At 41.2% G+C, this 25,453-nt stretch overlaps 1 protein-coding gene across 1 annotated transcript in view; it reads right to left on the bottom strand.

Moving 5' to 3' along the window:
• Positions 1-25,453, bottom strand: part of c20orf194 (chromosome 20 open reading frame 194) — a 59,802-nt gene that overhangs the window by 10,837 nt on the left and 23,512 nt on the right. The window contains exons 6-26 of the mRNA XM_002936365.5: positions 25,105-25,211; positions 24,459-24,536; positions 23,193-23,291; positions 21,560-21,615; positions 19,937-20,072; positions 18,413-18,494; positions 17,644-17,680; positions 16,054-16,141; positions 15,194-15,270; positions 14,136-14,180; positions 13,560-13,599; positions 13,159-13,270; positions 11,882-11,952; positions 10,346-10,396; positions 10,049-10,136; positions 8,931-9,034; positions 3,302-3,448; positions 3,075-3,166; positions 1,881-1,982; positions 1,571-1,688; positions 893-981 (exon numbers count right to left, since the gene is read on the bottom strand). Of these exons, the coding sequence (XP_002936411.2) occupies positions 893-981; positions 1,571-1,688; positions 1,881-1,982; positions 3,075-3,166; positions 3,302-3,448; positions 8,931-9,034; positions 10,049-10,136; positions 10,346-10,396; positions 11,882-11,952; positions 13,159-13,270; positions 13,560-13,599; positions 14,136-14,180; positions 15,194-15,270; positions 16,054-16,141; positions 17,644-17,680; positions 18,413-18,494; positions 19,937-20,072; positions 21,560-21,615; positions 23,193-23,291; positions 24,459-24,536; positions 25,105-25,211 (1,819 nt within the window). The remainder of the gene's footprint in view (positions 1-892; positions 982-1,570; positions 1,689-1,880; positions 1,983-3,074; positions 3,167-3,301; positions 3,449-8,930; positions 9,035-10,048; positions 10,137-10,345; positions 10,397-11,881; positions 11,953-13,158; positions 13,271-13,559; positions 13,600-14,135; positions 14,181-15,193; positions 15,271-16,053; positions 16,142-17,643; positions 17,681-18,412; positions 18,495-19,936; positions 20,073-21,559; positions 21,616-23,192; positions 23,292-24,458; positions 24,537-25,104; positions 25,212-25,453) is intronic.

The raw sequence follows: 25,453 nt of genomic DNA, 5'->3' as shown, positions 1-25,453 counted from the left end.
ATATATTATAAGGAACTCCTCGGGGGCTTATAATATCCCTATATGTTACAATAGGGGGTACTTTATTCACTATATATTATAAGGAACTCCTCGGGGGCTTATAATATCCCTACATGTTACAATAGGGGGTACTTTATTCACTATATATTATAAGGAACTCCTTGGTGACTTATAATATCCATATATTTTACAATAGGGGGCACTTTATTCACTATATAAACAGTGCATAATAATGCCCTAGTGATTGTTTTTGAGTTAAACAGGCAACTTATAAAAAACACCTGATGTCCCATCAGCCTTAAGGTGCCCATACTTTATATTATAGCTGCCAATATGGGTCCCTTAGACCATTTTGGCAGATAATCGGCCCGTGTATGGGCCTGCCCAACTGAAATCGTCCTGAAATCGTCCAGATCTCAGTCGGGCAGGTTTAAAAATCTAGTTGGATTGGGGACCGCATCGACTCATTGATGCGGTCCCAGGACTGACTTTGCCTATACCCGTCGTTATAATTCAATCTTTTGGCCCTGGGGCCAAACGATCGAATTAGCCTGGATTCTCCCGATATCGCCCACCCGTTGGTGGGGGATATCGGGAGAAGATCCACTCGCTTGGCGACATCACCAACCGAGCGGATCTGAAGGTGTATGGGCACCTTCAGCTTCTATTCCCATTGCCTAGTAGGAGCAGTTAGTATTCTGGTATTGCCAATGAGCAGAAACTGCAGTAATGAACCAGTGTAATAGGAGGTCACTGAACTCTCATCATGGTTTGTAGGAATACTGTCATACTGACCATCATGTGACCTGAGGGTGATATTTTATTGAGCAAAATATTTTCACTCAAATGTTTTCTCAGCTAAGGCACAAAATGAAAAGGAAAATGAGCCAACCTTCCGTATTCTGTTTGTAAGGAAACCAGAGAGACGCAGAGTTCATTGCAGTAACTCCCCGGCAGTCCACTCACGATTGTTATTGTCATCTGAAATAAAAACAGTTTGTTAGTTTTAATGGAGAACTAACCCCTAAAAATAAATATGGCTAGAAATGTGATATTATACAGTAGTATATACATAAATAAACTTATTTAACCTTCTTAAAGGTTCAGCACCTCTGTAACAGTAATAACCAAGGCCTTCTCATTTGTCACTGGGGGTCACAATCTTGGATTCTGTTGGAAGCGTCAGTGGCACTGCACATGCTCAGTGTGATCTGGGCAGCAGTTGAGAAGCTAAGCTGTTCCTGCCAGGGGAATCCCTATGCTGCCATAGTTTTATGGTATCTCTCTGTACAGGCTATGAGCAAACTTAGGGGGCTGTTCCTGCTGAATTGTGCTTAGTACAGGGGAATATTTGTGCTGGCACAGTTTTATGGTTTCTCTCTGTACCTGCTGATTCATACTTTGTACAGAGGAATACCTTTGCTTTCATTGTTATAATACAAGGCATCCCACTGTACAGGTCAGTAGATTATTCCTAAAGAATCATGCAGGGGCTGACATACGGTATTTCTCTGTACATGTGTGTGTAGATGTGTGTTCACTAAACAGAAAAGAACATCCAAGCACTTACCTTTTCATTCTCTGGGTTATTAGGAGTAGCAGGCTCAGAATGCTGGAGTACAACTGGAAGGTGCACCCTTGGGATTGGCACCCTTCCCACACTGCTCACTCCAAGGTGCTGGAAGAAACTGATGAAACAAAAGACTGTTACTTTTTTATGAGCATATACAGATATATTACACATATATGCTACATCAATATATATATAAAGGTTATAGCACCCTAGATAACAGTTGCTTTTAAAGCATTATGAGGAATATACTAATATTTTCACATACTGCAGGAATGGGATTGAAAAAAAGCTTGTTGAGTAAAATCACCTTTCTATCCCAGGAAGGCTTGCCGACGCCATCTTGAGGCGAGTCCATCTCTCTGCTGTTGGATAGGACAGTGCTTCATACAAATTCTGCATGTTCAGGTAACTAGCCAATCAACAACAAGTAATGATTATGGTTTAGTGCTGCCATAATGGTTACACAGATCAAAGGTTTCCCTTCAAGGGACTTGGTCTAGTCAGTATCACACAAAAATTTTACTTTAGCCATTAGCACTAGAAAAAAGTCCAATGATTATATAACCAGCTCTATGGTACTTAAGGCCTTTGTTTTCCTTTTAAAGGAATACTGTCATAATTTTTATGGGGCACTTTCTATTTCTAAATGACACAGTTACACAGCAAATAATTCCCTCTGCCATTTAACATTTTATTCTTCAACCAACAAATGTATTTGTAGCTGTAATACTGGTGTGTAGGCGCCATCTCAGTGCATTCAGGCCCAGATTTGTGGAAAGGCCACAAAGGCCCGGGCCTAGGGCGGCAAAAATTGGGGGGCGGCATGCCTCCCCGCCACACCAAAATATTAAAGTTTATTGCGCATACGGAGCAATGGGGACCTCTTCCCCACTGCTCCGTATGCGATTGAAAAGGGCCGCGCATGCGCAATCGCGAGTTCGCGCATGCGCGGGGGGAGGTTCGCCGTTCGCGCATGCGCGGGGGGAGGTTCGCCGTTCGCGCATGCGCAGGGGGCGTTCGCCGTTCGCGCATGCGCAGGGGGGCACGACAGAGAGGGGGCGGCCTCGGGGAGCCCGGCCAACAAATCCGGCCCTGAGTGCATTGTGCCTGAGTCTGAGCTTTCAGCCAGCACTACACATTAGAACTGCAGGAGAAGGTCTTTTAACTGATGGGTTTTGAAAAAAAAATGTTTTCCCATGACAGTATTCCTTTAAAATGTTATTTGACTGCAGGCATTTGTATTTATGATTTCCTCACTGCCTGACCAGTCCAATACAGTAGCAGAAGAAGTATGCCCAACCACAAGTGTTATAAGGTAAATAAATGCATGATTACATTAAGACAAGGTTCTGACTGCACAAATCACTGCTACATTGATTTTTTTTTCCCATAGTGCACTGGCACGTGGGGCAATGGGACATCCCCTGTTTTCTAAACTATTTATAAAAAAATCTGGGTTCTACTGTATATAAAAAACTCAATTCTCAGCAGTCGGACTTACATTTGTTTCTGTTCTGAGGACAGTTGATCTTCCTGAATTACTTGTACGTGGAATTCAGAATTATCTGTACACTTCTGCCACACAGGGAGGACCTGGAGAAAAGCAAATGGTTTATAACTGGAAGAAAGGAGACTTTCTACGAGTCAGAATATAATGAGTCTTCATACAAAATCCTAATGCTTCATTAGATTAAATAAATGACGACTCAAAACTGAAGGCAAAACTACCTGCGAGTAGAAAGTCCGATAGCTCTTTGACTTGGGCATAAGTGCAAACGTGAGGAAGCCAGAAGCAACATTGAAATGAATCGGTAGGTGTGGCGTCAGGGAGCTTTTATATTCAACAATGAGTGCAGCAGCGACTGTGCTAGAGTTCTGCAAAGAAATAGAAACATGTAAGGGCAAGTTAAATCAATTACCAGAGATATCTGTACAAGCGAAGATAATATCCAAAACAAAATGCACTTTTTTATCACAGAAATAGCAGTAGTCATGTATATGTAGAACCTTACCCCCAAATGAGGTGGGTACAGGTGCTCATGCCCCAGACCTTCAGCTTAGGGAGCCATACAGGAATACACTGGAAAAAGTAGCAGGCAGGCACTTCTGGTATCCACAATACATCAATAAGTCAAAAGAAGCAGCTAGTAGTATTCATAAAACGGGCGACTAATCTCCCCGAACTACCATCCCACCGGCGAAAATGTAAAACGCCGGTGGGAGGCAACTAATCTCCCCGTGTGCCAGAGCCCTGAGGGAAACAGTTCAAACAACTGTAGGACTGTTCTGCCCCGTTAAGGGGTAATTATATCTTAGTTGAGATCAAGTACAGGTACTGTTTTATTATTACAGAGAAAAGGGAATCATTTAACCATTAAATAAACCCAATAGGGCTGTTCTGCCCCAATAAGGGGTAATTATATCTTAGTTGAGATCAAGTACAGGTACTGTTTTATAATTACAGAGAAAAATGTAACCATGAAATAAACCCAATAGGGCTGTTCTGCCCCAATAAGGGGTAATTATATCTTAGATGGGATCAAGTACAGGTACTGTTTTATTATTACAGAGAAAAATGTAACCATGAAATAAACCCAATAGAGCTGTTCTGCCCCCAATAAGGGGTAATTATATCTTAGATGGGATCAAGTACAGGTACTGTTTTATTATTACAGAGAAAAATGTAACCATTAAATAAACCCAATAGGGCTGTTCTGCCCCAATAAGGGGTAATTATATCTTAGTTGGGATCAAGTACAGGTACTGTTTTATTATTACAGAGAAAAGGGAATCATTTAACCATGAAATAAACCCAATAGGGCTGTTCTGCCCCAATAAGGGGTAATTATATCTTAGTTGAGATCAAGTACAGGTACTGTTTTATTATTACAGAGAAAAATGTAACCATGAAATAAACCCAATAGGGCTGTTCTGCCCCAATAAGGGGTAATTATATCTTAGATGGGATCAAGTACAGGTACTGTTTTATTATTACAGAGAAAAATGTAACCATGAAATAAACCCAATAGGACTGTTCTGCCCCCAATAAGGGGTAATTATATCTTAGATGGGATCAAGTACAGGTACTGTTTTATTATTACAGAGAAAAATGTAACCATTAAATAAACCCAATAGGGCTGTTCTGCCCCAATAAGGGGTAATTATATCTTAGTTGGGATCAAGTACAGGTACTGTTTTATTATTACAGAGAAAAGGGAATCATTTAACCATGAAATAAACCCAATAGGGCTGTTCTGCCCCCAATAAGGGGTAATTATATCTTAGTTGGGATCAAGTACAGGTACTGTTTTATTATTACAGAGAAAAAGGAATCATTTAACCATGAAATAAACCCAATAGGGCTGTTCTGCCCCAATAAGGGGTAATTATATCTTAGTTGGGATCAAGTACAGGTACTGTTTTATTATTACAGAGAAAAGGGAATCATTTAACCATTAAATAAACCCAATAGGGCTGTTCTGCCCCCAATAAGGGGTAATTATATCTTAGTTGGGATCAAGTACAGGTACTGTTTTATTATTACAGAGAAAAGGGAATCATTTAACCATTAAATAAACCCAATAGGGCTGTTCTGCCCCCAATAAGGGGTAATTATATCTTAGTTGGGATCAAGTACAGGTACTGTTTTATTATTACAGAGAAAAGGGAATCATTTAACCATTAAATAAACCCAATAGGGCTGTTCTGCCCCCAATAAGGGGTAATTATATCTTAGTTGGGATCAAGTACAGGTACTGTTTTATTATTACAGAAAAAGGGGAATCATTTAACCTTAAAATGTGTATTATTTATTTAAAATGGAGTCTATGGGAAACAACCTTCCCTTAATCCAGATTTTTCTGGATAACAGATCGAATACCTGTACCCATAGGAATATCTGTCACACATATGGGGGGCCAAAGTACAAATCAATAGTTTGGCCCTTCAAGTGAATTCTTGAATCACAGGAGCTGCATTCAGCCATGGCAATAATAATGTCATTGCTCAATTAGAATTTTTAATTCAGCAAACAGATTTTTTTTAACTTTAAAATCTGGGGCTAGCCATATTGTTCATTTCCCAGGTTCCCTCAGCCATGTTACTTGTGCCCTGACAAACTTCAGTCTCTCTTTACTGCTGCGCTGCAAGTTGGAGTGATACCACCACCCCCCCATTTTTCCTGCAGCAGGTGGGGAAGGTAGCATAGATCAGCGTTTTTCAACCGTAGGCAGGGCCGCAATTTTTACTTTAAAAAAAAAAAATCCGGGCCCTGTCATTGGTTGCGCCCCGTGTGTACGGGTGACATCAGTACGCACGGGGCGCAACGTTATAAAAGGGCCTGTGTGCGGTCGCGTGTAGGCAGAAGTGCAGAGGCAGTGCGCGTGAGGGGAAGATGCTGCTGAAGCCGCCGAAGAGTAAAAATGCTGCTGGGCTCCATTCCCTTTCCCTAACACAGGAGACCACTCCCCTTGAGGAAACGTTATACTCTCCCACACCTAAAAAATTATTATCCAACCTATATAAAAGGGTAATGGAGAGCCTCCCACCACCCTTTAATCGGGCCCGCCAACTCTGGCACCAAGCCATCCCAAACCTACAGGAAGACCAATGGGAAGAAGCTATAGATACAGCCTATGACTACCTAATCTCAATTAAGGATAGACTTATACAATATAAATCTCTCCACCAAATTTATATAACCCCCCTGAAGCTACTGAAAATAGGCAAGAGGCAGAACGATCTCTGCCCCCGATGTGACACCCCCGGTGCAAACTTTATTCATATGATCTGGGCATGTCCCCCTATAAACAGATTTTGGAAGGATGTAATGGGCACTATGGCTCAAGAGCTGGGTACCCCCCAAATAAATGACCCTGTAGTCTGCCTACTGGGGGTCATTGATGATATCCTTCCCACCAATGCAGCCAGAATTAGATTCCGCACTCTTATGTTTTATGCAAAAAAAACAGTTATTATGCACTGGATGGGGAATAACTTACCGTCACTGAACTTCTGGAGACAGTTAGTAGATAGCGCTCTTCCGCTTATTAAACTCACATATGAAACAAGGGGACCGATGGACAAATTCGAAAAAGTGTGGAGTGATTGGTGTAAACCAGACCCTCAAGGCCAGTAACCTTAACATAAACTGGTACCAAACAACCCCACATAGGTACGCCTGCCACCAATGATAGACTAATATAATATGCACTGAAATAATGATGACACTTATTTTATTGTAACAAACTGTATAGCAACATTCATGTTCTACTTTTGTTGTTTTGTTCTGATTTTGTAAAACAAATAAAATCTACCTTTAAAAAAAAAAAAAAAATGCTGCTGGGCACCAATGTATTAGGGGGGGCCACGGGGCACACTGACTTATGGGGGCACTGCTGCTGGGCACCAATGTACATGGGGGGCTGGCTCTTGGCACCAATGTACTAGGGGGCACTGCTGCTGGGCACCAATGTACTAGGGGGGCACTGCTCTTGGCACCAATGTACTAGGGGGGCACTGCTGCTGGGCACCAATGTACTAGGGGGGCACTGCTCTTGGCACCAATGTACTAGGGGGCACTGCTGCTGGGCACCAGTGTACTAGGGGGGCACTGCTCTTGGCACCAATGTACTAGGGGGGCACTGCTGCTGGGCACCAATGTACTAGGGGGGCACTGCTCTTGGCACCAGTATACTAGGGGGGCACTGCTCTTGTCACCAATGTACTAGGGGGACACTGCTCTTGGCACCAATGTACTAGGGGGGCACTGCTCTTGGCACCAATGTACTAGGGGGGCACTGCTCTTGGCACCAATGTACTAGGGGGGCACTGCTGCTGGACACCAATGTACTAGGGGGGCACTGCTCTTGGCACCAGTGTACTAGGGGGGCAGTGCTGCTGGACACCAATGTACTAGGGGGGCACTGCTCTTGGCACCAGTGTACTAGGGGGGCACTGCTGCTGGACACAGAGTTAAATTTTTTAACATTTTCTAATGGTGGTGTGCCTCGTGATTTTTTTCATGAAACAAGTGTGCCTTTGCCCAAAAAAGGTTGAAAAACACTGGCATAGATAGCAGTCCCCTGACACCTGTATTGATTAAAATGCTCCCTTGCCCCACCTAGTGGTAGATAGGAGAATAGCACTCAATAGTAAAACATCCAAGTCCTGCCATGACTCCTCCAGTTATACTGAGGACTATTGAGTAGGAGAAACAATAGCTTATCTGAAAACAGTTCTATTGAGCTGTGCTGGTTATGAATCAGGCAAAATGCACTAAGATGGCTGCCTACACACCAATATTACAATTAAATATATTTATTGGTTCATACATTTAAACTAATAAGAGGCTGCTGTGCAGGATTTGGGGGGTTCTCCGCTGGCTGGAAAACCCCAGAATAAAATATATGCCGTGAGTATACTGTCCTACCCTTAACAATGAGAGGAAGGTCACTATGAGGCAAAGGGAAACAAATAGAAATAATCATGCTACAGCTTTGTGAGTTATCTGGGGGGCCGGGCATAGTGCACGCACTGCTATTGTTTGGGGCCCTATCACGGTACAGTAAAGACAAACAGGAAGTTGAGTTGAAGGACAGACAGACACTTGGCTGATCACATGACACATTCTATTTTGGGATTTATTTATTATACAATATTTCCTAAAGTATAATTAACCATGTGTTTTACCTGCACAACCAAATGGCAGAATATTACTTACAAAAGTAACCACCCACGGTTTGTGCAACACTTAAAGGGGGAGTTTAACTTTATGTGGTATGTTATAAGAATGTCCCTTTCCTAGCAACTTTGCAATTGGTCTTCGCTGTTTATTTTTATAATTGTTTAAAATTATTAGCCCTCTTTCAGCTTTAAAAAGGGGGTCACTGATCCTGGCAGCCAAAAAAACTATTGCTCTGTGAGCTATAGTTAATGTTCCTGTTACTTTTTATTGCTTAGCTTTCTATTTAAGCCCTCTCTCTCATTCAACCCACTGCCTGGTTGCTGAGGTAAACAAGACCCTAGCAACCAGATAGCTGCTAAAAATTCCAAACTGGAGAGCTGCTGAACAAAAAGTTAAAAAACTAAACCACAAACAATAAAAAAAATTAAAACCTATTGCAAATGTCTATGTCGTAATTTAAAGGTGATCTTTCTGCAATGTAAAGCATAAATACTATAATCTACTAAGCATCTGATAAGAACAGAACAGTTGTCCCTATACAAGAGTAGGCTTAACCATGACCCTATCAGATTTTGTTGAAGTACAACTCTTGGCATCCATCAACGACCAAAGATAAAGGGAAAAATGAGCAATAATTTGCAGGGCGATATAAAATGGGACACAGTTACTTACTCCATCGTACAGTTTAATAGAATTCACATGATTCCTTGAAATGGTGACGCTCCCATGGTAGGGATGGAGAAAGAGAATGCCGTCAGAAAAGAAACACAGTTTACCTGTAAGAAAATACATAATATGGATCTTATTACTTCCAAGCTACATGTCTAAGCATCACACATTTATAAAAAAAAATTAGAGTGACTAGGTGATCCCCATAAATAGGTTAATATGCTGGTGACTTGGTCTGGAGTGGCCAAGAGGGCAGTTGAAGGTGGCTCTCATATGGTCTGCTTTACGGACACTCACTGCTGGAGGTAAAAGGTTCCATGTCCCCCTTTCTGTAAGCAGTGTTACTGATCAGTCCACCCCACAGTGAGTGTTGCAGACTTCCTGTCCCTCCCCCTGTAAGCTGCCATCAGAGTGTTCTAGTCCCACCCACTGCTTGAGTTACAGTCTCTGCTCCTCCCCCTGTAAGCTTCCATCCGAGTGTTCTAGTCCCACCCACTGCTTGAGTTACAGAGTCTCTGCTCCTCCCCCTGTAAGCTTCCATTAGAGTGTTCTAGACTCACCCACTACTTAAGTTGCATACGCCCTGCCCCTCCCCCTGTAGGTTTCCATCAGTGTTCTAGTCCCACCCACTGCTTGAGTTACACAGTTTCTGATCCACCCCCTGTAAGCTTCCATCAGTGTTCTAGTCCCACCCACTGCTTGAGTTACAGAGTCTCTGCTCCTCCCCCTGTAAGCTCCATTAGATTGTTCTAGTCTCACCCACTACTTAAGTTGCATACGCCCTTCCCCTCCCCCTGTATGCTGCCATCAGAGTATTCTAGTCCCACCCACTGCTTAATTTACAGACTCCCTGTCCCTCCCCCTGTAAGCCGCCATTAGAATGTTGTATTCCACCCACTACATGAGTCACAGATTCCCAGCCCCTCCCCCACAAGCTTCCATCAGAGTAATTTAGTCAAGCCCTCTTATTAAAGAATCCCTACTCATCCCCTTGTAAAATTCCCTACTTCCCTAGTCCCACAAACTGCTTTAGCTCAGCCCCCTCACATCAGTTTATTATTACTTATTATTAAATTATTACATAATTTATTGTTTATCATCAAGGACAAGTAGAACCTCACCTTCTTCAGGACCAATTTGCAAGCTTCCAGGGCACATATAAGTGCCATCACCGCTCGAAATAAAACTGCCAAGGAAAGATTTTTCTTCCTGCAAAACAAAATTAAGCTGTCAAAAGAGATCTACTTGGACCAAAAAAGTAGGAGAATTAAGTTCCAAAACAAACGTTGCCCCTGTTTTCTTCAATGCAGAGGCCAGATGTATAATATCCCATAACCAGCAGCCCTATTTCTGTATGACGAATCAAAGCAAGGGGGGGGCATTAAGTACATAGGTACATGTAAGGCAGCTGCTTTCACCTTTACTGTGCTGAATGCTTTCTCTGACAGTTTTACTTCATTGTCTTCTACCTGCAACCCAAACAGATGAGACAGGTCACAAATAACAGCAATTACATGCAGTAAACCACATGAGTGTGATTTAATTATATATGAAAATCTATGACTTTCAAAGCCAAGCACCACCAAAATCGATTTTTTTGTGTCCTGCAGAGGTGCAATATATCTGGGAGCCACTAGGTGTCAGTCTAACAATAAAGCAATAAAGTTCATCTTATTTTTTTTTTACAATAAAAGGCTTTTGGCACATTATTTTTATCGCTGTTATCTGAATATGCATGACAGCGCTTGCCCTAGGGCTGGAAAGCTAAGTCTGAAGACAGCTCTGGACTACTCTCATCACCCTCAGGCAGCCACAAGAAGCTGCATAGCAGCAACAGCTGAAGGGAGACAATATAACCAATCTTTCCTGAGGATTTCACTATTTAGTTTTATTTTGGGCATTCTAAATCTTAATGTACTAAAAATATGAGCTCACTTTGCCAATATAGCAGATAAGCTTTATTTTTCACAAGCATACATACATGCTGAACATAGAAATCGCTATTCACTAATGATATAATAATGATGGTATATTTAGCAAAAGTGACATCTTCAATTGAAATGTGGGATTCGTCTGGTTCTAAATCAGTGATTTATACAGGGTAAGAATAAGCTTTTGTGTTCCTTGTCTCTGTGTGGGTTTTCTACTGATACTCTGATTTCCCACAATCCCAAAACACACAGGCAGGTTACTTGGCTGCTAAAATTGCCCATAGTATGAATGCAATAAGGACAGAGGGTTCTCCAGCCGAGCTCTACTACAATCCCTCTCAGAGTATCTACCTACATATGCAAAAGCATAAACTCTTAAGGTGGCCATACACGCTAAGATCCGCTCGCTTGGCGTGGTCGCCAAGCGTGCGGCTCTTCTCCCGATATCCCCACCTACGGGTGGGCGATATTGGGCTAATTTGGTCGTTTGGCCCTGGGGACAAACGATCGAATTAGAATGACGGGTATAGGCGTCCGTCGGTTTGGGGACTGCATCAACAAGCTGATGCCGCCCCCGATCCGACTAATTTTCAAACCTGCCCTATCGAGGTCTGGCTGATTTCAGGGCAGGTCCGTCATTAGTGCCTATACACAGGCCAATAAGCTGCCGAATCGGTCTAAGGGACTGATATTGGCAGCTACAATCAGCCCGTGTTTGGCCACCTTTATTCTGACTCCAGAATGAGTGAAGTGAGGAGTGAATGAGAGTCAGTATTATGTATATGCAGCAGATTTGGGCCAGAAAATGCTTGTATTGGCATTTTTGGCCCAAAAACCACATCTGAGTGGTGACAGGCGGATCTTACTCCCTCCTGACACTTTGTCTAAGTGCTGGGTGTGTCATAGGCCTTAGAAGGTAAAATTATTAAAAATACAACTTGTTATTCATTTATACCAGCCAATAAGGACACACTGGTAAGCGCGGTGAATCGTGGGAATGTAGCATGTTTATAAAACACTAACCAGCCATGATAGGAAGCGTGGAATGGCAGCAGTGAGAATGGTGAAGCTGTTATCTGTAGACACAGTTCCATCTGAAGACAAAAGAAAACAAGTTAGAAAACAAGTGAATTTTATTTCACATATAGACATTTTTCACAAATAAGTTTAAAACACAGAGATCCGAGTGTTCATATTTTATTCTTAAATCAAGTTCAGGTAAACATTTTCCAGAAGCATCAACCGTAGGACGACTTTATACTCGAGCGGCAGCCTACCCCTGAGTATACATGATAAACAGGTTCTTCTTCCACCTCTTTAATTATGTTTGCTACGATTCCCGCAGGAAAAACAAACCCTATGCAGGGCTAAATAGAAACTGAAGCCCAATTCAGGTTACAACAAGAAATAAAAACACACAAGGGAAGTAATTAGGTTACAAATATACTTTGTGTTCTGTTTTCTGTTCGTGAGTTCAAAGGCTAGAATAAACCTGCTGGAATTGTCAGCATCCAGGCCTTGCCCTCAAGAAAAACTCACACCCACAGCTGATAGGCAAAACCTAGTTATCACTGTCATTTTACAAACAAGTGGCATTTATTTGCTCAGTTGAGAATTATGGGAAGGCAATAACTCATAGAGTTATTTTTTTTGTATTCCCTCTTTAATAAAACAGTGACAGTATTTGATCCTAAGTTGCAACTAGACTTTGGGTATGAAGATCCAAATTAGGGAAAGCCCCTTTATTAGGAAAACCCCAGATCCAAAGCATTCAGAATAACAGATCCCATACATGGATATATAATTTTCTCTGCACCGAATCAATAGATTTAGAAAATAAAAAGCAGTTGTTATTTAAAACTCCCAGGATCCTCTATCAGGCATGGTATTTAATTTGCCTTTTATTAATCGGCTAGCACGTGTTACACATGAATAGACCATCATAACCCCTATAAATTCCAAGAGTGTCAGCATGGGCTCTTGTATAATGGCACTATCTTTGGGGGTTAAATCCAATACTAGACCTGTGACCAGTCCTTTTCCTTTCATTTTATACTGTTTTATGGTAGGATCTGAAGCTACATACGTGTAGTGATATAAACCCCATATATGTTGGGAATTTTGTCATAGAGATCCCTCTAGAGGCAAATTATTAATGTTCCGACCCAGGCCACGCCCAGCCTTGCTGTGGTACAGCCTCACATACTCTACAAATCAGATATGTTCTGCCTATAGAGACACAAAACACTTTACAGCACTGCAGCATATGCTGGCAATATGTTGCCATAAAAGGTGCGTACCTTTCTCTTTCACATTGATTTGGGATTTCAAGAATGATTCGGAAAACACGACGGATCCTAAACATCCTCTTCCATTTTGTACGTCTGGAATGTCATAAACTGCCATGCTGGCCTGTAATATAAATCCAATGAATGTGTTAATAATGCAAACTATAAGGGAAGTTGGACACATCTAAGAATTATGGAATGCACAGTGATTTCTCACCCCCGCTACTGATTCTGCCAATGAGACTCTTGTCTGAGTGCCCAGCTACCCTGACATTGGCATTGTGCCAAATTGGCCACACAGATCAAATAAACATCCCTAACTATCTACTTCTTGGGGGCCTCAAGCAGATGCGGTTTGGTACCCTGTTATCACAGGCAATGTTTTCAGCTTGAAATAGAAAAATCCTACTTACTGTATTAACCAAATGTAACCCATCGTCCAATGGCACAATCCTAGAAAGGAAAACAAAGATTTTAGCAACACTCTCCTAAAAATCAGGACAAAAGTATTCTCACCTTGCAGTCTATTAACTTGCACCATACATACAGCACAGCATCCCTGATAAGAGGCAGCAACAAATACCAATAAGCTGTTTTTTTCAGAAGTCAACAACTGTCAGATCAGGGGCAAATGATTGGATTATTTGGTAATTTACATATGTTTTCAAGGTATATTTATAATATTCAATACATTATCATACTGTTTAAGATTATACAGTAGTCTTAAATGACCCAAAAATCTATTTATTGGGCAAGGTTGCCAAATAAGTAGACATTTTTTATGTTTTGGACACCCACATGCTAGCCCAAACTGGCCCAATCAGATCAGTCCAGTTGGACTGGAGGGGTCAAGCCAGCAGCTTTTATCGGCATATGTATGTCAATTTTTACAGTACCAAAATAGACTTAGCAGTTCATAAACATTTTCTTAGGCCTATGTTTTCAAAACATATGTATTCTCTTATTTACAAAGCAAAGATAAAACATACCTTCCAAGACTATTCACAGCTTCGATTTGAAATGTTACTTTAGACCTTGAAAAATAAGCAAACAAAAAAAGCAAGTTATTATTATTATTATTACACTGAATCGTAACTGAAAGCACCTACTGCACTGTTACAAGCAAAGCTGTGTATTTAGGCTTGGCTAACAAAGATTAGTAAGGCCGGAGACACAGAAGGAGATTAGTCGCCCCACAATTAATCTCTAGTGGTGGTGACTGATTTCCTCTGAATCCTTTTCTACCGGCAATAAGGTAACTCACTGGTAAGAAAACATGTATGATGCTTCAGCTTTCTGACGTTGCCCTGCAATACATATGTTTTCCTGGCAATTTAAATTAGCACTGGTAGAAAAGCATTCAGAGGAAATCAGTTACCACCACTAGAGATTAATTGTGGGGTGACTAATCTCCACCTTGCCTTTTCAATTGCCTGTGTTTGTTCTTATCTTGTGTGATACAAATGAAATAAAACCCTTTCATGGCCACTATGATTAAACAGGGTTTCCTTTGTTGGTATGTGATATAATAAAATAATACTGCTTTAGAGCAATAAAAACAATTTTTACCCCTGTAGTGACATTTTCAGTTCCCTATTGCATTCACACGGCGCACGTACAGGACACAAAGGTCATTTTTATCCAGAGCCAATTAACCTGCCTATGGGTTTTGGAATGTGGGAACAAAGCAGAGCACCCAGAGAAACCCACAGAGAGGGTACAAATAAAATGCAAACATACACCTTCCTGCAAATAGTGCCCAGGTTGGAATCAAGGCAGCAATGCTAACGACTGAGCCACCATACTGCCAACCTATACAGCATATTCTGCAGGTGTATGTATAAACATGGGGCATTTACAGAATGGCTCAGAATATACACGTATGTAAACATGGTGCAACTAACTCTATTTTGAATGAAAGAAAGTAGAATAAAAATGAATGGATAAATGGTGATACTGATACAATCAGTAATTCAAAGTAGTTTAAAAATCAGTGCAAATGCAGAAGGGGGACAGTCTGCAATACTTATAAAGCTTTCAAACAAACCTTAATGAAGATTTTATGTGCAGAAGGTTCACCAAGTCCAATTTCGCCCAGAGAGTCTGCTCTGCTACCTCCTTTGCCTGAATACAGGGGAACAGATTGAGATTAGTACACTAATATACATACTCTCTTTAAACAACAGTTTATGTAAATATTATTAAATACTTCTCTCTCATGTGCCCCCACAAAAAATAGAGAAATCAGGAGCTGTTAAATATATCTGAAGCTTTGTGTATAAGTGTATACAGACACAAGGGGGGATATTGTCCTAAACTTGCGAATGAATGATTTGCGTTTGTATTTTATACAGCTGACTATGTGCTAGGCGAGTTATAATAGCAGAACTTGCTCATAATGGATCCCCATAATGGCCAATCTCACAGCCTGCACATACTCAGCATGATGGCCAAGGTTACTGCCATCCAGAACTGAACAAGCTCTTTTCTTGTGCTGCCCAAGATCAGGGGTTCTGCTGCATTATAGCTCCAAAATATTTATTGTTAATATGGCAACTTATATATATACAGAATGCCGCACACACAGGGCACAAAAAGGCAAAAAAGTTTATTAAACCAACGTTTCGAGCACTAAATGTGCTCTTCTTCAGGGGAAATCCGGCTTGTTCCTGAAGAAGAGCACATTTAGTGCTTAAAACCGATTAATAAACTTTTTTGCCTTTGTCCCTGTGTGTGCGGCATTCTGTTCTTTTATTACAATTTTAGCCAGCACCTAGGGCAGTTGGTCATTTGTAGGGTGTGCTCCTCTTGTTTTTATATATATATATATATATATATAATACATACACACTTTAATACATACACACACTTATTTTTCCACACAAATAAAGATGTCACTGCTCGTACCTTTGATGGGCTTAAAGATTTGGCATAGCTAGCAATACCAGCAAGCACAGCTTCCACCACAGCAGCGTATATTTGCGATAGCAGGGTACTAGGGAAAAGCAAAAACAAGATTAAAAGCCCTTGAAACTACCAAATGGAATAGCAACAAGGTGACTAAGTTACAGTTGCTGAGACTGGAATACTAGCCGAGTATACAATGGAGACAAAGTGCTATTGAAGTTACAGAAACTGCTATTAAATTTTTTGGAAAAAAATAACATACTTTATAACCCCCACTGACCTTATTTAAGTGGCTTATTGTAAATATACTTTATTCTTATACTAACTTTCTTTAACTGCTACCCCTTACCCCCTAATTGTGTTGTTGTTGTTATTATTATGAAGAAGAAGGATATGGCATCACCCTCCCCAAATCTGTCAAAAAGGAATTTGTGAAAGTGCTTTGTTCTGCATGCAGTTTCCTGTTCTAAGTTGCTTCTATTGTCAGAATCATATTTTCCTTGACAATAATGTAAAAAGATGATATAAATGGACAGACTACAAGACATATTTAGAGCTCCACCAAAGCATAAGCTTACACATGAGAGCTTAACTACACACGGGACTTGGAAAGTAATATCTTTTGTAGTTAAAAATAGTTTTTATTGTTCCCTGAGAGGCAAACTACAATGAATGCAAACTGCAAAACAGCAACACATTACAATAATAAGGAACTTGTTTTAACCTGCACTAAAACCTCTTAAATTTAGTCTTCAGACTGTAACCTCAATACCCTGGGGGTACCTTGGGGAGGCAGCCCCACAGATTGGGAACACTTAACACAAATCTGTACTCTGAAACGTCAGAGAGCAAATCTGGTAAAGCAAACTCAGACAAATTCTGGGTATAGGGATACACACACACACTGCTTTAGTCCAGTACACATTAGGGAATACTAAAGTACATTATTATTATTAACCAAAAGGAAATACTTATGGCTCAGTCGAACAGAGGAGTATTTGCAGAGTCAATAAGTAAGGAGCCAAGACATAGTATTTTCTGATTCACCAGTGCTGTCCAACTTCTGTGGTACCGAGGGCCAGAATTTTTCCGGCCTACATGCTGGAGGGCCGATAATGGAAGCCAGTTTTGACCACTCACCTTTTTTAAACCACACCCACTTGAAACCACACCCATGTTATCACATGGCCATAGCCATATTAACGATGGTAGCGCAGCAAAAACCTGCCATACTCCGCCTTCCCTACCTTACCTGTGTGTGCCATACTCTGCCTTCCCTACCCTACCTGTGTGTGCCATACTCTGCCTGCCCTATGCTGCCTGCGTGTGCCATACTCTGCCTTCCCTACCCTGTCTGTTTGTGCCATACTCTGTCTGCCCTACCCTGCCTGCGTGTTCCATACTCTGTCTGTGTGGGGGGCCACACAGACGGGGGTGCGCGGCCCGCCAGTTGGACAGCATTGTGATTCACCATTCTGATTAATTGCTTGTTGCATTATTAGGAAGGCACAATGGGCCTTCTCAGGGCTACATTTACACTTCAGTATTCCTACTTCTATAGACACCGGGGTGGAATGAAAAGATCCTTACATGTGCTCGTTTTTCTTTTGTACGTCGTTATCTTTTCCTGGGAAGAGGAAATAACAACAACATTTCAGGAACATTTCAGATAATGTAGCGATAACAGCAAAAAGTCAGCCATTGTCTGTATATATATGTATAAAGGAGAGGTCAAAGGAGAAAGGAACTGCCAAAGCAGAATTCAGTCATGCTGGCACCATATAAATAAAGCAAAATAATTCCAAGAGACGGGTGCCAAGTCATAGCATCCAGGCAAACTACATGTTTGGGTGATCGAGAAGCACAAATTGCATTCGCCTAACTTACTGAATGACAGATCTGCTGGCTGCATACTGTACAGTATGGACGTACATGGTCAAATGGCAGCGGTCAATTTATATTTGGGATGCACCGAACCCAGTTTTTCGGGTTCGACCTAACCTCCGAATCCATTGTAAGAGATTTGGCCAAATTCCGAACCGAATCTTAGTAGCATATGCCAGGACTATGGATTCGGCCGAACCCTGCCGGAAAAGGACAATCCTGGTCGAATACCAAACCGATTCGGTGCATCCCTTATTTATATGTTTTTAAAAAGTTCAAACAGCCCAGACAGACATACTGCAGAATGATGGGGTCCCAACTGCCCCCTTAGGGGCCCAAACATAGAGACTATGGTAAATGAGCCAGGTTAAAACTGTTTAAAGTGCACAACGATGTTGTTGTGTGTAGGTTTATTTGCACATGTAAGATTATACTGACTAGTTACATGGGCACTTCATTCCAAATATGTACTCACCTAAGTAAGGGATATGAGTGCTTCCAAAAAAGTAAGTCCTGGAACAAGCCAAAGGTCCTTTCGGGGAAACACACTGAGCCACCTGTACGGCAGAAGCAAGTCAAATCAGTGATATGGATCACTAAGTAAACAACAGGCACCTCCTGTAATGCTAATAAGTGCTTTATATTTATTTGTGCCCAACCTCCTGATTGGGTAAACACAGATCTGGGCCTAGGGCAGGTGTTTCATACCAGCATCCAGATCGCCACTTGGTCAAGGTAAACTTTCAAACAGCAATAAATTCATGCAGTGAAACTGACAAAGATACTATGGCTGTGTTGCTGATTTAAAGGGGTTGTTCACCTTTAAATTAATTTTTGGTAGGATGTAGAGCAGGGATGGGCAAACTTTTTGGCTCAGGGGCCACATTTACTTACCATCGGGCCGGGCCAGCGTTACGCCCCCTTGGTCTGTTTAATTCCGACCCGCTGACTCCGCAAGTCTCATCACGCGAGACTTGGCGTCGGGCCAGATTAAAACAGACTAAGGGGCCAGACATGGCCTGCGGACCGTAGTTTGCCCACTCCTGATGTAGAGAGTGATATTCTGAGACAATTTGCCGTTGGTTTAAATTTTTTATTGTTTGTGGTTTTTGAGTTATTAAAGCTTTTTTTCAGCAGATCTCCAGTTTACAGTTTTTGCAATCCGGTTGCTAGGGTCACCGTTACCCTAGCAACCATGCATTGGTTTGAATAACATACTGGAATATGAATAGGAGAATTAAAAACTCGCAATAACAAAACATTTGTAGCCTTACAGAGCATTTGACTTTTAGATGGGGTCAGTGACCCCCATTTGAAAGCTGGAAAGAATAACTCAAAAACTATGAAAAAGAAAAAATGAAGACCAATTGAAAAGTTGCTTAGAACTGGCCATTCTATAATATACTAAAAGTTAAATTAAAGGTGAACCTCCCCTTTCAGTTAACTTTTAGTATGTTACAGAATGCCCTAACAATAGCAACTTTGCAATTGGTTTCTGTTATTTATTTTAGTTTTTTAATTATTTGCCTCTCTTCTGCCTCTTTCCAGCTTTCAAAAGGGGGTCACTGACCCCGGCAGCCAAAAACTATTGCTCTGTGAGGCTACAATTTTATTGTTACTTTTTATTACTTACCTTTCTATGCAGGCTAAACACCCTCGTTTAACTCACTGCCTGGTTGCTAGGGTAAATAGGGCCCTAGCAACAATATAGCTGCTAAAATACAAAATGGAGAGCTGCTGAACAAAAAGCTAAATAACTGAACAACTATAAAAAATGAAGACCAACTGCCAATTGTCTCAGAATATCACTGCCTACGTCATATTAAACGTTGATTTAAAGGTGACCTACCCCTTGCTCTGTGCAAACAGAGCATCTACAAGTCAACAGATTTCTTTTCCCTGGTCTGACAATGCAACTTATGTTTCATGGAAAGAGTCAACACACATAAGTCAAAGACCAAGGAGCAAGTGTGAAAACTGAAGTACAACAAATACATACCATGTGCTTGGCTGTGCTCCCCCCGGGGCCCGTGTTTCTAACCAGGTGGCCTTCGGATGGAAAGATAAAGTTGCCCGGCTTCAGATTTTCTCTAGTGGAGTGAGTGCCGAAGAGAACAAAAGGCTGTCTACAGGGACTAAATGGACAGCAAAATATTAATTACACATTAATATAAACAATACTATTATTCAATCAATTTTTGAATAATAGACATTTCTGAAGATTGTTTAAAACCACAGTACAACACACTGTACTTGTTTGTTCCTGATAGTTTCTAATAGAAAATTTACTGCAGACCAACCATTGGTCACGGGATTAAGAACAAATATGGCTGCAAACGGGAACTGCTAAACTGCATAGACTAAAACATTCTTTTCTTTTTTTTTATAATTCTTCCTTTATCGATTTTTGGGGTAGAGAAGAGAAAGGGGAGAGCAACAAAGCAATAAAAGCATCAAATATAATAACAATTACACAAAGATAACATACAAGAGGAACTACTGGTCGCATATTAAGATGGGTTGCCAGGCCTGACAAAGCTCAGATCTGCGCGTGACCTAATTCCAATATAGTCAGAATTGATGAAATGAAAACCCCCAATAGTGAGTGGCCCCTGCTCAAAAGAGAAGGGATGACTAGGGGAGTGGGATTGTCGGAGAAATGGCAACTGTACTCCTAGATGTAGATTGTTACAAAATAAGCCAAAACTTGGAAAACAAAACCCAAATGGCTGGCAGCGTATAAATAAGTTCAGGGTTCTAAACTGTTGGGAAGGGGGAAATTCATGTTGACAAGCTGTGCTGAGGCCCCACATGTGCTTTTTTAACGCAGCTGTTTAGCTACCAGAAGCCACAGGAATCCTGGTTATTTATAACACGCCTAGATAAACTGCATGGGCCGTAAACTTTATTTTTAGTGCTGTTAAGAGTTGTTTTGTTTTTTTAAGTACATAATAGATCCGTGTATATTTTGTACATTCATCTCCCACCCCCTGATCTCCGGTAATGTATGCAGCACCAACTGTGGGACTGATTTGCTATAGGCAACTGTATTGGTGCAATTTACCGGCTATCATAGTGAGCAGACTATAAACGATCTTTCTTCTGTTCTTTCTTAACCAGACTGGAAAGTATATAGACTAAAGCTGGTCATAAATGAGCCCATAAAAGCAGCAAACTAGATTTCTTGGACTCGGCTGTAGCGGGATAGCTGGCCTAGAACACAAGCAAGTGGCCAAATGGGGTCGAGATTGTTACATTTCCACATATTGTATAAATGGGAGCTGCATTATTGATTGCCTTAGTCAACACCTTAATAATTTTCTTCTGTAGACATCTATGGGAAATCGGTGTGTTGAAAAAATAAATATGTCAGATAGCACCCCATAATATCAATATGTAATGAATGCTGTTTAGAGACAAGAAGAGGCATTTACAACTGACATGCTTTTCATACTTTGCACCCTGCCCTACCGTGGGTGCCCCCATGCTCAAAACCTATGCTTACCCAATAAATACAGCATTGCCTGCACTACATTTATGAGGGGCAGGCGGGGGGGGGGGCACAGGCATTATCATTGTTATCTCATTATTAACAGGACAAGTAATTGGCTACCATACATACCTGGGTTCTGCAATATGGCTAGAAAGCATTCCATGACTGAAATAACTTCTGAATGGCTACGGAGAGGAAACAGCAAACATTAGATTTGTGCGTCAGGCTGAAAAAAAGAAATTTTTTACCCAGACATGTTATACCTCTGGCAGTTCGTGCAGAGCTCTAAAGCAAGTAGTTGTGTTTCACCCCCCTATACCTTCATTCACATGTTATTAACCACCTTGTTGTCCTCTAACTGTGTATTTGAAAACTCAGGGCCTCTTTTGAATCTCAGCCAGATTTGGTGGCAGTTTCCTATTCAATTACATGAATTCCTCTGCACTAAGTGCAATTAGTAATAAACACCCCCAGGAACAAGGCAAATAGGGTGGAGATTCATAAACAGTGTTACATATTAAATTACTTGAGGAGTGGAACTTGCAATTTGCTAATGTTACCTTTTAAAGGAGAACTAAAGCTTAACTTGTACAGCCCTGTAGCATCAGCTCATATGACCGAAAAACCTCATTTTCTGCTTGATAAATTTGCAACTACCCCTAAGCTCTACTTCTCAACAGCTGCCCAGAGCACACTGAGCATGTGCAGTGTCACAGACACTTTCCAAGATGGGGAGCTCCTGTGACAAGTTTGAAGTCCTGGAACATTGCTGCTATAGAGATGCTGAACCTTTAGGCTGGTGTATATAATATATGGCATTTTTAGGGTTTAATTCATCTTTAACAATATTTGTGTCCTTAATAGTTTATATCTCAACATACTCCTACTCTTGATAGGATATTTCTTTTGACTGTAAAGTGAAATTACCAGAACTGATTTCCCACCTAACATCATTATATGAATGTAAGAAACATATACATCTAATACCCCGGATACCTCTCAAAGCATGGCCCAGTGCAAAGCCTATGGCACTTGGGGGTTTTGACTGCTGCTGTCATCCGGTGGAAAAAATAAAAGGTCAAAACAGCCCTGCCTACCAGTCACCACTTGTAATGTAATTGAATCAGAAGCTCAAGTGTGAATAAACCAGAGCAATGACAGATGGACTGCCCGTCAAAAGTCAGCCTGTCACCACTTAGAATTAAGTACCATTAACAGAGGTAACAGCAGGAAAGGGGTGTACTGGCCAGCATTGTTCTCTGCCGGAGAGAAGCAATGGTCTATCCCAATAGCATGGGGCCTAGCATGTTAATGAACCAAAGAAGAACTTGTACTTACACCACTTGGAGAATGGTTGGACATGGATGAAACTTAACTACTGAACCACTGAACTGATCATTATGGAATTAAAATCCAAAATAACAAATTATTTTTGATTATAATCACGACCGGTGGACTACTCCTAAGGTTAAAATACATTCCCTTTGGTAATAATGTGAATCACCTGTGGGAAGGCATACACATTGCTAAGTTGCCAGAAGTTTCTTGAAGGAAAGAAAATTCTGTCAACTTAGTTATGTGTATGCCTTTCCACCGGCAGTTCACTTTATTGCCAGTGGAAAGGCATTTTGAGGAGATCAGTCGCCGGGGTAGCAGAGTTTAACCACAGGCGACTTAAGTCCCATTGGGACATCAGCCTAAAACTGATCAAACCGCTGAGGGATCATTATCTTAGTGATTCGCATCTCTTTATTTAACATACCTCTCCTGCCTGACACTCGGACAGCTCCAGAACGAAAGGGATTTCAGTTTCAAAATGTGAAAACAAGTTTGTCCACTGATGTTCAAATGTGGTCAAATCCTAAAGGAATGGTAAAAAAAAATACATTTAACAATCTACAGATAATTTGAATTCTGTTACATTACATTAATAATAAACAGAAAATTTCCTCTTCATTATTGAATTACCCCTAAAGATAAAATGAACTATTGTGAGCCGTTTGGAAAGAACCTTGAGTTAAACATTGTAGACAAACTAAAGATAGCTAATGTTAAGATAACAGGGAATAGGATATAAAATATCAGATAATGCCTTAACAGCATGATTGCTGTCTTCTCTTCAGTACTATTTAATGCACGTACAGGTAATTAATTCCATGCGACACTCCTAAAGGACCAATAACACCAAAAAGTGTTCCTGCTGTTTATTAACACTGGAGACAAACATCCTCGGTAATGTTGCCCATAGTAACCAATCAGCAATTAGATTTGAACGGTCACCTATAAGTTAGAAAACAAAAGCAAAGATCTGATTGGGTGGAGCTACAAGGAGCAGATATTGGCTCAAAAACACAAAAGTATGCATTTTTTCGTTAATATCTGTTCCATGTAGCTTCACACAGGCCCATGCCATGCCTGTGAATGGAGCTATGGGAAGGAGGGCCCGAAAGCGGATCCATTTTCCTCCGCCAGGGTGAAAATTGGATGATTTGCTTAGTGTGACTGATCTAGAATAATATATGAGCTTTAACCACACAGTTTGGATCAGCGAAGGGTAATAACATATTGAGAAATCCCTTAGTTTTTTTTGGTGCTGCTAACAGAAGAGTTTGAAGAGCCCTGGGTCACCACAGAGTTGTAGTTTATCTTCCATTTCATTCCACTACAGAGCAACTTCCAGTCACCTCATCTTGCAGACAGGCACTATTCAAGGACACTTGCACTATACTTCTGCTTAAACAATTTGAAATATGTATTCCCCTGTCGAGCGCTTGCTTTTAGATCTATTATCAATGCTGTTTCTGACTTCTGCTTCTGCTGTAATGCAGAAAATATTGTATGCGGCTTCCTTGAGTCACTGGGATCTCCATTAGAGAGCACACATATACAAGATCACTGCATAGCAAAGCTAAAGAAGGGAACCAACTCTAACTTTAGTTTTGTCTCAAGACGTAGCGCTAACCCTATGGGAAAGATTTGACTACAATGTGACCAGAAATAAAAATATAAATGTGTGGGATTATATTACCTCCATTATCAAGGACTCCAAGAGAACAGGGTCCATGTCGCTGTAAACCTTCCAAAGCAACTCACTGACATCCATTAACTGCAAAATAAGAAAGCACCTAGCAGTTACTTCATAGGCATGCAATGAGTTAAAAGCCAAAACTGCAAACATTCTTTAACTAAATAGTCGTTCACAACTTCTCTCCTTTTCTTCGCTGGTATATGGCCTTGTGTTGCATGCAAGGTTCCCTTTAAGGTGAACATCATGCCACAACACACCACACAATGAGCTCGCACACCGGTTCTTACCCAGGCACATTAAGCCCCAGCAGATCAGCAGGCTAGGGCCAGCCATCTTCAGTAGCCTTCAAACACTGGCTTATAAGCACCAATGTCCATGTTGCCCCCACCCTTCTACTAATTCAATGAGACAAGAAGTACACAAGGAAAGAAAGAGAGAGAGAAGAGGAAAAGTATCAGAGAAAGAGAAAAACAGGGTAGACAGTGTGAGAAAGCTCCGGGACCTTCACAAACACGACTCAAACAAAATGGCAGGGTTGCTGTAAGAGAGGGGTCAAGGGTATTTGGGCTTCTATCTTGTTATTGGGACTACAGATAGAGAAACAAACTACACAACAGACAAACACAGGGCACTGCCATATCCTTACCTCGTGTTTCATTGTAAAGAATCCGCCACCTCCAATACCCTCCAGGGCAAAAGCTTGCACAATGGGCCACTTCTCAACTATAAACATGTCAAAGGTTTGCAGGTGACCTGGTGAAAAAACATAAATAGGACAAAGGGGTTGAACTTTGCTGCTTCATACACTTTAAAGCTTTTTTTCCGTTGACCTGGAACTGCCCGTGATTTGTTCTCCCACAAAGGGGCCCTGTTAGTGCAATAAGTTTGTGGCCAAATTAAATATAAGTCTGATAATAGGCTGATATGGGGCCTGAGTCATTAGCATCAAGATGGCCTTACATGCTCAGATTTGGGCATGTGTGGTCAGTCACGCC

The sequence above is a fragment of the Xenopus tropicalis genome, chromosome 1, assembly GCF_000004195.4.
Source record: "Xenopus tropicalis strain Nigerian chromosome 1, UCB_Xtro_10.0, whole genome shotgun sequence".
NCBI lineage: Eukaryota > Metazoa > Chordata > Amphibia > Anura > Pipidae > Xenopus > Xenopus tropicalis.
The sequence above is the reverse complement of the archived record's forward strand: the minus strand, read 5'-3'. Positions and strand labels throughout refer to the sequence as shown.